This window comes from Oncorhynchus clarkii, chromosome 10 (assembly GCF_045791955.1).
Source record: "Oncorhynchus clarkii lewisi isolate Uvic-CL-2024 chromosome 10, UVic_Ocla_1.0, whole genome shotgun sequence".
Taxonomy (NCBI): domain Eukaryota; kingdom Metazoa; phylum Chordata; class Actinopteri; order Salmoniformes; family Salmonidae; genus Oncorhynchus; species Oncorhynchus clarkii.
This window is the reverse complement of record NC_092156.1, coordinates 18,513,873-18,527,105: the sequence shown is the minus strand read 5'-3', so window position 1 is coordinate 18,527,105 and position 13,233 is coordinate 18,513,873. Positions and strand designations below refer to the sequence as shown.

The 13,233-nt window shown below is 39.5% G+C and overlaps 1 protein-coding gene across 1 annotated transcript in view; it reads left to right on the top strand.

Annotated features, from left to right (window-relative positions):
* LOC139418088 (glutamate receptor ionotropic, kainate 4-like) overlaps window positions 1-13,233 on the top strand; it is an 89,899-nt gene that overhangs the window by 51,220 nt on the left and 25,446 nt on the right. The window contains exons 7-9 of the mRNA XM_071167265.1: window positions 5,226-5,279; window positions 5,738-5,902; window positions 7,354-7,506. Of these exons, the coding sequence (XP_071023366.1) occupies window positions 5,226-5,279; window positions 5,738-5,902; window positions 7,354-7,506 (372 nt within the window). The remainder of the gene's footprint in view (window positions 1-5,225; window positions 5,280-5,737; window positions 5,903-7,353; window positions 7,507-13,233) is intronic.

Sequence of the window (13,233 nt, the reverse complement as noted above, 5' to 3'; positions counted from 1 at the left end):
ATGGAGGACTGATTGGGCTCATTGATTTGAGTTGAAAAATAAATGCTTCGATCATGAAATGGCATGCTTTGAGCACTACTGAAAAGAGCTATTTACATGTGAAAAATGAATGCCATATGCTGTATTTGCTATAGGCCTATTGTTTACCTTTTTGTTGGTGACACTGATATTGTGATAATATGCAGCTGTTTAAAGGGCAAATCCACAGATGAAACAAAACAAAATATTCGCCCCGCCTGAGGGAGGGATGAGTCTGGAGGGATGGAGGCTGAGGGTTGGGTCTGGAGAAATGGACCATTCATGATATCAAACTTATTGTTTTAACTCTGTTATGAGGCTATAAAAAGTTTGTTTACATTTACACTGTTTACAAACATTGGAGAAAAACAAGCTTATATTTTGAGTTCTCATGGAATGTGACAGTTGAACTGAGCTCATGAGGCATTTATAAGTTATATTCTTCAAGAATATATACAGGTTGGAGATATACACAGTACCAGTCAAAAGTTTTGACACACCTGTTCAGTCAATGGTTTTCCTTTATTTTTACTATTTTCTGCATTGTAGAATAATAGTGACGACATCACTATTACTTCACCCGTTGCCTTGATGACAGCTTTTGGCATTCTCTCAACCAGCTTCACCTGGAATGCTGTCTTCAGCAACACTTTTCAATGAGTTCCTACATATGCTGAGCACTTGTTGGCTGCTTTTCCTTTACTCTGCAGTCCAACTCATCCCAAACTATCTCAATTAGGTTGAGGTCGGGTGATTGTGGAGCCCAGGTCATCTGATGCAGCACTTCGTCACTCTCCTTCTTGGTCAAAAAGCCCATACACAGCTTGGAGGTGTGTTGGGTCATTGTCATGTTGAAAAACAAGTGATCGTCTCACTAAGCCCAAACCAGAAGGGATGGTGTATCACTGCATAATGCTGTGGTAGCCATGCTGGTTAAGTGTGCCTTGAATTCTAAACAAATCAGACAGTGTCACCAACAAAGCACCATCACACCTTCTCTTCCATGCTTCACGGTGGGAACCACACATGCGGAGATCATCCGTTCATCTACTCTGCGTCTCCCAGAGACCACACAGAGGTTGGAACCAAAAATCTCAAATTTGGACTCATCAGTGGACAGATTTTCACCAGTCTAATGTCCGTTGCTCGCGTTTCTTGGCCCAAGCAAGTCTCTTCTTCTTGGTGTCCTTCAGTAGTGGTTTATTTGCAGCAATTTTCTGTGCGTAATGTGCAGTAGCCTATATCATACATGTATTGGATAATGGCACAATAATTTGTGCTTTTATGAGCTTGGATTCATTAAATGTCTTTAATGTAGGGCTCATAAAATGTATGGCTCGTCAGGCTCAGGCTTGAATTTTTGTTTAGACATATTACTTCACTGTATCACAATTCCAGTGGGTCAGAAGTTTACATACACTGTGACTTTAAACAGCTTGGAAAATTCCAGAAAATTATGTCATGGCTTTAGAAGCTTCTGATAGGCTAAATGATATCATTTGAGTCAATTGGTGGTATACCTGTGGATGTATTTCAAGGCCTACCTTCAAACTCAGTGCCTCTTTGCTTGACATCATGGAAAAATAAAAATAAATCAGCCAGGAACTCTGAAAAAAAATTATAGACCTCCGCAAGTCTGGTTCATCCTTGGGAGCAATTTCCAAACGCCGGAAGGTACCACGTGCATCTGTACAAACAACAGTACGCAAGTATAAACACCGTGGGACCACGCAGCCGTCATACCGCTCAGGAAGGAGACTCGTTCTGTCTCCTAGAGATGAACGTACTTTGGTGCAAAAAGTGCAAATCAATCCCAGAACAACAGCAAAAGACCTTGTGAAGATGCTGGAGGAAACAGGTAAAAAAGTATCTATATCCACAGTAAAACAAGTCCTATATCGACGTAACCTGAAAGGCCGCTCAGCAAGGAAGAAGCCACTGCTTCAAAACCGCCATAAAAAAGCCAGACAACGGTTTGCAACTGCACACGGGGACAAAGTTCTTACTTTTTGGAGAAATGTCCTCTGGTCTGATGAAACAAAAATAGAACTGTTTGACCATAATGACCATCGTTATGTTTGGAGGGAAAAGGGGGATGTTTGCAAGCCGGAGAACACCATCCCAACAGTGAAGCACGGGGGTGGCAGCATGAAATAATTTTAACAAGAAAAACAAGTGTTAATGACTCCAACCTAAGTGTATGTAAACTTCTGACTTCAACTGTATATACACACACACACAGCAAAAAAGAAACGTCCTCTCACTGTCAACTGCGTTTATTTTCAGCAAACTTAACGTGTAAATATTTGTATGAACATAACAAGATTCAACAACTGAGACACAAACTGAAGTTCCACAGACATGTGGCCACCAGCTGCATTAAGTGAAAAACTAGTTTGACTCCAACCTAAGTGTATGTAAACTTCCGACTTCAAGTGTGTGTGTGCGGAGCAACTACAGATTGGAGCTTTAAATCTATCATAAGTGTTTGAGCTTGTGTCCATTAGGCCTATGGATTTTTTTGTTTTTTTGAATCAGCATGAATTAGATTGCGAAATAAAAGCACCACTGGGATCTGCACTATGCAGCTATTTCAAGAGCACATTTTTCACTGGCTGTCCACTGGTTCCAAAACAATGATTGATAGGCAGCTTAAACTTCTTGAATTCAACCATTATTGGGTTCAAATACACATTTTAGATTTGTGAACAGCCATCCACAACCACAATGTGTTAGGCGCAAATAGCTAAATGAGAGAGCAGCAGTGTTATTGACATCATTGCACAATGTAGATATCAATAACAAGTTATATCGGTATCGCCGTAGACTACACCACTGCTGTCATCCTTACCTCCAAACGTTTATTCAAGTTGGATAATCTTTGGATGCCGACAGCAGTCGCACTATTGGAAGACATAGCTTGGGCTGTAGCCTACAAAAGCCTATTCCTGCTCTTTTCCCGCGATCCATCAAACACATTTGGTGTGTTATCAAGTCTCTGACTTGTGGTCAGACTCACTCAGGCGGAACAAACTTTAACTTGCGCCTTTCTTTCAATGTTGATTTGAATGTCATTGAGAAAACAGAAGTGTCAGATTATTTTTTTTCCACGAACATCCTCTCTCAAAAGTAATACTCGAATTAATCATGTAGTAGTTCAAAACTATCTGTAATCTGATTACAATATTTTTGCTGGTAACATAACAGATTAGTTCATGTTTTTTGTAATCTCTTACACGTAACAGATTACATGTACATTATACAAACTGTATAAATGTTTAACATTTTCCCATTCAATATCTGTTTATATGACTCACTATGCATGTTTGTATCCAATAATACCTACATGGTAACGATTTACAAGTGGTTGTGCATTTTTGATTGTTTACAAGTGCATGCTTGGTAATAACATTACTATTTTAACACATGAATAGTAAGCACTAGTATTAGACAGCTTCTGTTACGCATCTAATAGAAGTTTCAAAGATCCGTGGAAAAGCTTTGGGTCATGTTCTTATGAATTTATAATAACCAAAATTGGCATGACTTATTTATTTGTCTGGCTTTATGATTGGTTTGCAAAGTAAAAAGTTGTCAAGTAAAAATGTCACATTGTTTTTGGAATTTTCTCTTCCTTTAAAGTAATTCCAAGGGACAGGAGGAAATGAACACTTTGAAAATATGAAACTATAAAATATGTTTTCCCAGGCAAATTTCCGAACCATCATAAAGAGAATACTAATGTCTGCTGACAACATGGAATACAGAGTTTATTTTTTCTCTACTATTCAAGAAGTTTAGGTAGATGTTTCGGACTGTGGCCTGGGGTGGTCTATCGGTTACTACCAAGCCTTCAGAACTTATATGTATGTCAGTGCTGGCGTGGGTTGGAATTCGAGCCCCACTCCCCTCTAGCACATCATCTCTCCTCCCTCCTTTCCTGTCCCTCTTCCATGCCTCTCTGTCCAATAAACTTGAAAAATCCCCCAAAATAAAATGGATGTCTTTCCAATGGTAATAATTTAAGTGGTTTCCCTAAAAGCACATCATGTTAGTGTGAAAATTCTTGATTATGTTACAGACAAGAAGCTGCTCGGGCTTGAGGCATCATTATTTGTGAGCTAACCAATGATGTGGATTCAGGAAGCAGCAAATTGAAGTCAGGTGGATTATGTAGAGGAAATACACATTCCAAATAGTTTTATGTGCCGGCTGCTTTGAGGGTAATGTAAAAAGCATAGTGGCATTGTAACTGGAACAAAACATAATACGCTTCACAATCTCCATCCACATTGTATGGAGACAATGTATTGGCTGCAGATTCTGACCTTAAAATTCTAGAAAAACATTATGCAGAAGAAACCTTTATCAAATTATTATTATTTTTTTTTCCCCCTCGAAAAACCTTACATTTGTTCATTATAAAATCTGATCAATTTCCTTTATAAGATGGGCAAATAAAGTACTACTCTAAAAGTTTGAAATATTCTAAAGCACAGCTACGGTTTCTTACTCTTTGGCTTTGTCTGAAATGACACCCTATTCCTTATATAGTGTGCTACTTTTGACCAGGACCATGATGACCTATGGACCCTGGTCAAATGCAGTGCACTCTATAGGGAATAGGGTGCCATTTCAGACGCATTCCTTATCTCCTGGTTGTAAAGTTTGCCTTTAAGTTGTCGTTTGCCTCAGTGTTGACGGCAGATGATGCAGAGCAAACTTGACAACCTTTTTCTCAATGTGATTTTTGACCAAGCCTGTCAGAAGCCAATTGACTTGTGTGTCTGCCAGTGCACCAGCTTGATTTGTACTAGTGCTCTACAAAAACTGGGCTAAAAGTCATATGGCTGCAATTCTGATCATGTGTTATCTGTTGTGAGGTTAAACGTTTGTGTTTATCACGTTTAGCCATTTTTAATTATCAATTTGACAGCACAGTCTCTCATGCAAAATATATTCTGGGCACAGACAAAAATGGAACTCTCCTCCCTTTTCTTTGACTTTTGTTCATTAAAGTATGTTTCTCAGGCATTGCACAGAAATTAAGACATACACTGACCCCTAGACAAATGATATTCCACTGTGTAGACTACTGCTGAGAGAATGTACTATTTTGGGGTGAGTGAAAGCAGACTGATTCTACAGCCCCCCTTCCTCCCTCCCTCTATCTCTCTCCTTCCCGCCACCATCTCTCCCTCTCTCAGGCGTCAGAGTTGGGGATGCTGTCCATCTACTACACCTACATCTTCACCACAATGGTAAGAGGCCAGATGTAAATATTATTTTACCATGTAATTAGGTCAATAAAACTGAGTTCAGTGCTACTCTGTATGCAATGTGTCTCATTCTAAGTACAGCCTGTTTCAACACAAAACCGTGCTTGATAAGACTGGTTCTTTAGCTGTGCATGCATTTCAATAGTGACTAGTTACTTATGTCTCATTTTCCTACATCTGCATTTATGTCAAAGCACTGAACAGGTGAAAGCAAAGCTCAGAGGGTGATTGCGTGTGGTATGCTTTTCCACAAGTTTTGAGTTTTCTTAAAATACATCACTCACTGCTTCGAGTCCCACCTAAAGATCAGTGTTCACACGGCCACCACACCCACCAAACGGGAAAATATACCTCAAAGAATGTTGAACGAATGTGCTGTTCAGTATGTACACGCAGCAAAATGTTAAACCGACTGAACTGGTGTCTCTTCTGGCATACAGGAGTTCTCTCTGCTGCAGTTGGATGACATCCTGGTGAAGCGCTGGGTCAACATCCTTGGCTTCTCTGTCCTCAACCACAGCCATCCTTACTTCCCTGACCTCCTCCTCAGTCTCAACCGCTCCTGGCAGGAAAACTGTGACCATGCCCCTTTCACTGGGGTCCCGGTGAGCAAAGCTCCATTTTGATTGTTTTTTATTTAACCAGGCAAGTCAATTAAGCACAAGTTCTTATTTATAATAACGGCCTGGCAAGTGCGTGCTAAATAAATAAAAGTAAAGGCACAGTATGAGACATAGGAAGACATCACAACACAAGGTCAGAAAGACATGGCAACAACACGTAAACGATCAGCCAATATTTGTGCTTTACATGGTTTGGGAAAATGTATGTGATTGCTCAGTTACTTGTAAGAATAACACGTAGGCCTTTCATAGCAACTTCACAAATGGTTCCCGTAATTGAGTCCTTGAAAGCAGAGATGGATACAAATTCACAGGTAGGGTTAGGAGATATTCTTGACCACGTGACCTTCCAGGAAATACTATTACTAGGGCCCAGAGTTTTGCCTGAGCAGCTCACATGCCCCCTTACCATATATTGTTAAGAGCTGACATGGTGATTCCCTAGCCTTGACATGACAAAAAATCTACTAAGCCCCAGTTGCTTCGCAACAACAGATGAAAAGCTTAAAAGCTTTTAGTACATTCACTCAATCAAGTGTACTCATTTAACAGTCCTCCTCGGCTAAGGTTTCAAACTAACCCCAGCCAAAGTAATTGCATGTTTATGGCACAAAGAACACAAGGCACAACAACACTCTTCCCAATCAAGCTGAATGTGCAATTAATACCCTAGGGTTTTGAGTTTTGCCTCAACACATTCTGATTAATTAAGTGATTTCAAATTATTTTTTAATTAATGGACTTTTCATTGGATTGAAGATGCTGTGTTGTGCTTTCTGACATCAACATTAAGGAGACAAAGAATCCACATTGAATCTCCCCCTACAGTTTGGGCTTTGTTAATCAATGTTACATTACAACAGAGCTAGCTGTGTTCCTACTGTAACTACTAAGTTGTTTTTACTCTATTGTAGAATATTAATTTATTTGCCTACTCTCTCTCCCCATTCTCTAACACGACTCTGTGTGCTTACTTTGTATTCACCAGCAGTAAGCGAGCTACCTTCCCTTATTCAGATGGGTATTGTTATATCTTTCCGGAATCCACCCTGTCATTGTGCGGAACATTTAAGGAGGATTATTTTCTTAGTTTCCTCCCACTCCTACAATGAAGCTCTTTCAGACTTAGAGAGAAACGCTATCACTGGATGGAATATCTAAATATATAGCTTAGTATCGAGACTCTCTAATTTCCTAATCCAGCATTTGAGTGTGTATCTTGCTCTCTCTCTCAACCTTGTATTTTCTCTCATTCTTCCTTGCTCTCCTTTAACCCTCTACCCATCACCTCTTGTCTCTCTCCCCTTTGTCTATATATCTCTATCAACCTTCTACCTATCTGTTTTCTGTCTCCCTCTCTCTTTCAACCATCTACCATCTCCTCTCTATATCCCCCCCCCCCCCCCCCCACCCCCTCTCTCTCTGTCCCCCAGCTCTCCCCAGCCCTGCTGTTTGATGCCATGCATGTGGTGGTGTCCGCTGTGAGGGAGCTCAATCGCAGCCAGAGTGTGGGCGCCACACAGCTAACCTGTCAATCACCCAAAATCTGGGAGCACGGCACCAGCCTGATGAACTACCTACGGATGGTGAGCGCTGACAACTCGCATGCATGTGTACACACACCATGGTTGTGGTCAATTAGAATTGAAGGCAGTCAATTCAGAAGGTAATCTGAAATTCCAATGATTGAAAAAATGACATTTTCAATGACTTCTCAATAAACTGAATATGAGAAGCTATGTATGTCAAAAGTTTTTAAATTTGGGGGGCACTAGTAAGCGAGCTCATCCTGAAATTGCATTTATTTAATACTTTCTTTACACTTTGACCCACAAATAATTAGGAAACACCGCCTTTGAATGACGTGCTTTACTTTGTTCAACTTTTATTTTTGTTTTAGTGCGTAAATGGCGCATAACCTGAAAGTTTAAGTTTAGCGGAGTCACTGACAAAAGAGAAAATACTAGGCCCAAGACGAGGAGCTCGAGTTCTTCAACAAGTGGGAACAGTGGCTCCTCCCCTCGGCAAAAAAATTACACAGAGGATTTGAAGGCCGAGATTCTTGCTGCCCTCAGAGCGGACATTTAATCTATACTCAAGTCGTAACTCAAGGAGGCGCTCAGTGAGGACTTTAATTTCATTAAGTCGGAGTTACAAGCAGTCAAGAATGAACTTGCAAAGCATACAGCAATAATTTGTACAGTTAAGAAAACGGTCTCCGACATGGAACAAGGCTTGTCAACATGCACAGACGACATGTCTACGCTACAAACCACAGTTAAGAAGCTCGAAACTGATGTGGCTAGCCTAAAGGAACAATGCATACATTTACAAGGTCATATGCAAAGATCCAATATCAGGATTATGGGGGTAGCTGAGGACCTGGGCTCAAGTTCTACTTCATCAGTCTCAAAGTTATTGAAGGAAACCCTCAAATTCGATAAAGACGTCCTTGTAGACCGCTCACATCAGGGCTCTCAAGCAAGAAAGCCTGGCGAAAAACCTTGTGACATTGTGGCTAAACTACAATACTATCAGGATTGTATTGATGTTCTTCGGCGTGCCAGAGAATTTGGCCCACATCGATGCAACGGAGCACCCATCTCTGTCTTCCCAGACTAGGCCCCCAGCGTTGCTTGTGACCGTGACACTTTCAACCATGTCAAGAGTCTGCTCCGTGGATGGACCGATGTTCGGTATGGTGTCGCTTTTCCTACCCGCCTCCGTATAACATACAACAGCACTGAGAAAGAGTTCCTAGACCCACGTAAGGTGATGGCCTTCAAGAAGGCGAACATTCTACCGAGGTCGGATGAAACAAATGGCTGAATGTTCACCTATTTTTGGCGATTTAGGGTAATGGACGAATGTGTCTACCACTGCAGACTCAGTCTCTCTTTTGTAGATACTGTATAGCGTTGCCAGTGGTATCAGTTGATATTATTATTATTATTATTATTAGGTTACATTAGTGCCTTAGTTTTGGTGAGTCAATTCTCCTTTTGTTTTAAAGTTGTATTTTATTACCATGAAGATGCTCCTTTCTATTTATCGATGCTACCAGTATCCAGGGTAGATAAAGCTTTCTATTTATCGATGGTACCAGTATCCAGGGTAGATAAAGCTAAGTTTGATTATTTTTATTGATGGTACCAGTATCCAGGGTAGATAAATCTTTCTATTTATCGATGGTACCAGTATCCAGGGTAGATAAAGCTTTCTATTTATCGATGGTACCAGTATCCAGGGTAGATAAAGCTTTCTATTTATCGATAGTACCAGTAACCAGGGTAGATAAAGCTAAGTTTTATTATTAGGTTTCGTCATTTCTTTAAAGATTAAAGACATTGCTGCCAACTTAGTGGTATTGCTGTAAGATGTGACTTATAAAATGTTTTATACTTTCTTTTAAAATAGCCTAGTTTTGAGTTGTAAATAAGTATTTCTTATTTATTTATTATGCGCAACTTGTTTTTAAACCCTTCACTATTTCAGCAGGGCTCTCTCCTGGATAGGTTTAGTGTTCCCCACTACAAGCACATTATGTGTGGATATCTGCGTCGGGATTACCTTGTTCTATTAGGTGACCATGGTGTGTTAGTATTGTTGTTGTTTTTTTTATTGTTCTTCTACCTTTTTTTTTTTATTAGCTATTTTTTGAAAAATGTTATTGTATATTGTCATCTGTAATCTTTTTCCACCTGAATTTATATGGCTAGGCCTAATATCATGAGAAAAAGTGTGAGTGAAAACCTCCTTCCATCAGCAAGGGCATCGGAGATGAAACGTGGCTGGTTCTTTCAGCATGACAATGATCCCAAACACACCGAAGGAGTGGCTTCGTAAGAAGCATTTCATGGTCCTGGAGTGGCCTAGCCAGTCTCCAGATCTCAACCCCATAGAAAATCTTTGAAGGGAGTTGAAAGTCTGTGTTGCCCAGCAACAGCCCCAAAACATCACTGCTCTAGAGGAGATCTGCATGGAGGAATGGGCCAAAATACCAGCAACAGTGTGTGAAAACCTTGTGAAGACTTACAGAAAACATTTAACCTCTGTCATTGCCAACAAACTTTTGTTATTGACCAAATACTTATTTTCCATCATAATTTGCAAATAAATTCATTAAAAATCCTACAATGTGATTTTTCTGGATTTTTTTTCAAATTTTGTCTGTCATAGTTGAAGTGTACCTATGATGAAAATTATAGGCCTCTCTCATCTTTTTTTTGCACAATTGGTGGCTGACTAAATACTTTTTTGCCCCACTGTATATACTGTTTTCTATACTATTCTACTGTATCTTAGTCCATTCCGCTCTGACATCGCTCGTCCATATGTATATAGTCTTAATTCATTCCTACTTAGATTTGTGTGTATTGGGTATATGTTGTGTATTTTGTTAGATATTACTGCACTGTCAGCGCTAGAAGCACAAGCATTTCGCTACTACCACAAAAACATCTGCTAATCACTTGCATGTGATCAATAAAATTTGATTTGATCTAAGAGGCCAAATTATTTCGTACAGCGCAAGATTAAGGAAGGATATTCCAAACCTCGGGGAATTTACAAATAAATCTTGATTTGGATATGGCATATTCACACTCTCCATCCCCAGATTTACTAAAACAACGTTTGGCACTTCATACAGAGTTTGATCTTCTTTCAACTTGACAAGCTGAAAAAAGCTGCTCAGAGAACCGCAAATCAAACCATACCTGAGAACTGATGGGCTGGGTAACACATGTATTGATCATTTAGAGGTCACAATTATATCACAATTATATACTTCGGAATCCACTGGTAATGTCACCTTACTTGACACCTTCTTTGAGAATTTAGATATTCCTACAGTTGACCCTGAGAACTGCTGAATTAGAAGAACAGTTCTCTGTAGAAGAGATTGTGTTGGCAATTAAATCTATGCAGTGTGGTAAATCCGACGGACCAGACGGACTTCCAAGCTAATTATTTAAAAAAGAATCAGATCAACTCTCTCCTCTCTTGGTTTCCATATTTGAGGAATCATACTCCTCAGTCTTTACCCTCAACAATGAGGCAAGCATGTATTTCACATATAATGAGAATAAAAACAACTTGAGTGGTTCATAGAGGCCAATTTCTTTACAGAATTGCAATGTAGAGATACTTTCCAACTTCAACGTGGGATAAGACAGGGTTGGCAATTGAGCCTTTAGCCATGTAATAACACCACTATCAATGGTATGCTCTAAGCCCCCTCTTCGAATAAAGTTTCACTTTATGTGGATGACATTATATAATAGATGTCTGAGGCTTTTTTAACTGGTCTTTTAGAGATCCAGGTTCTACTAAAGACATTTGGTGAAATATCTGGGTCTCAGGTTAATCTACAAAGTCAATTGCTGCCTATTAATCCTTCTGCCATGCAAACCTATTTTAGTCATGTGCCCTTCAGTGATGGAAATTGAAATATTTGGGTCACACACAATTTCAAAGATCTCTATAAATGCGGAAGAATTAACTAGGTTTCTATACTTATTTCAATGTATTCCTATCTTTCTGACAATGTTTTTTTATTTGTTTATCCATAGATAAATTGATATCTGCTTTTTTTCTGGAACAATTTACGTAAAAGTGTATTGCAGAGATCTCTTTCGGAAGTCTAGCACTAATCTAAATATCATTCTATGTTGGATGACAGAAATCCCTAATGTTACAGGCCCGAAGATCTCATCCTATGGACCCACCTCCTTAGCTGCCTTGCTCTGTTCAAAACTTGCATTAGCTGAGCCTGTTTCCAAATACACTAAAAACCCTATTGAGAAACATTCTCTAAAATTCTGGAACAATCCAGGCAATCGTTTGGTCTCAGTGAATTTTCAACTTCTGCCCCATTATTAAAGAACCATTAATTCTCTCCATCAGTATTAGGCAGGGTGTTTCATACCTGGTCTGGGAAAGGAATCTCCTCACTGAACGACATGTACATTGATATGGATTTTGCATCTTTTGAAAGGTTCAATATTCCTCGATCCCATTTCTTCAGGTACACAACTACGCAATTTCAGGTATCTTCATACTCTTGTCACTTCCCATCACACCAACCTACCTCCCTTCTTCTAGATTCTATTTTTAAAGTGAAACCTTATATCAAAGGGGGCATACGCTTGATCTACAGTGCATTTGGAAAGTATTCAGACCCATTGACTTTTTCCAAATTAAGTTACGTTACAGCCTTTATTCTTAAATGGATTAAATAAAATAAAAAATCCTTCTGGAAGGTTCTCTCATCTCTGCAGCACTCCAACAATCAGGCCTTTATGGTAATGGCCAGATGAAAGCCACCCCTCAGTAAAAGGCACATGACAGCCCGCTTGGAGTCCATGAGAAACAAGATTCTCTGGTCTGATGAAACCAAGATTGAACTCTACGCTTGAATGCCAAGCGTCACTCATGGTGGAAACCTGGAACCATCCCTACGGTGAAGCATGGTGGTGGCAGCATAATGCAGTGGGGATGTTTTTCAGCGGCAGGGACTGGGAGACTAGTCAGGATCGAGGGAAAGATGACCGGAGCAAAGTACAGATAAATCCTTGATGAAAACCTGCTCCAGAGCACTCAGGACCATAGACTGTGGCGTAGGTTCACCTTTCAACAGGACGATGACCCCAACATTTTCTAAAAACCTGCTTTTGCTTTGTCATTATGGGATATTGTGTGTAGATTGAGGGTGAAAAAAACATTTAATACATTTTATAATATATAATAACATTAAAAAAATGTGGAAAAAGTCAAGGGGTCTAAATTTCTTCCAAATGCACTGTTTACGTTATTAAACTCGTACAATCTGGAGTCCCTGAACTCTCTTAAGAACCAATGGTTAAAGGATTTAGGTGAACAACTTTCAGATAAAACTTGGTAGAGTATGCTTCCTTCAGAGAATACATACTTAATCTATATGTCTAAGACATGCTGTAATTCAATTTAAAATAGTTAATCGGCTGCATTGGTCAAAGGTAAAAAATTATCCAAGTTTAGACCAGAAATATATCCCACTTGTGACTGATGTAAACAGGCTCCTGCTACTTTATTACACATGTTTTGGACATGCCCGAAATCGACAGATTTCTGGTTATCAATTTGAGACGTTTTCTAAGATACTCAAGAGACCTATAGAACCTTCTGCCATTATAGCATTATTTGGAGTGGCACCACAGGAGGCCCCTGTCGTGTCTTTGGCATCATTAAAGGTGAAGACTGTTATTTTATCAATTCTCTAATTATTACGTGATTAAACTAATCATTTCAATTTAATTAACTAGGAAGTTGGG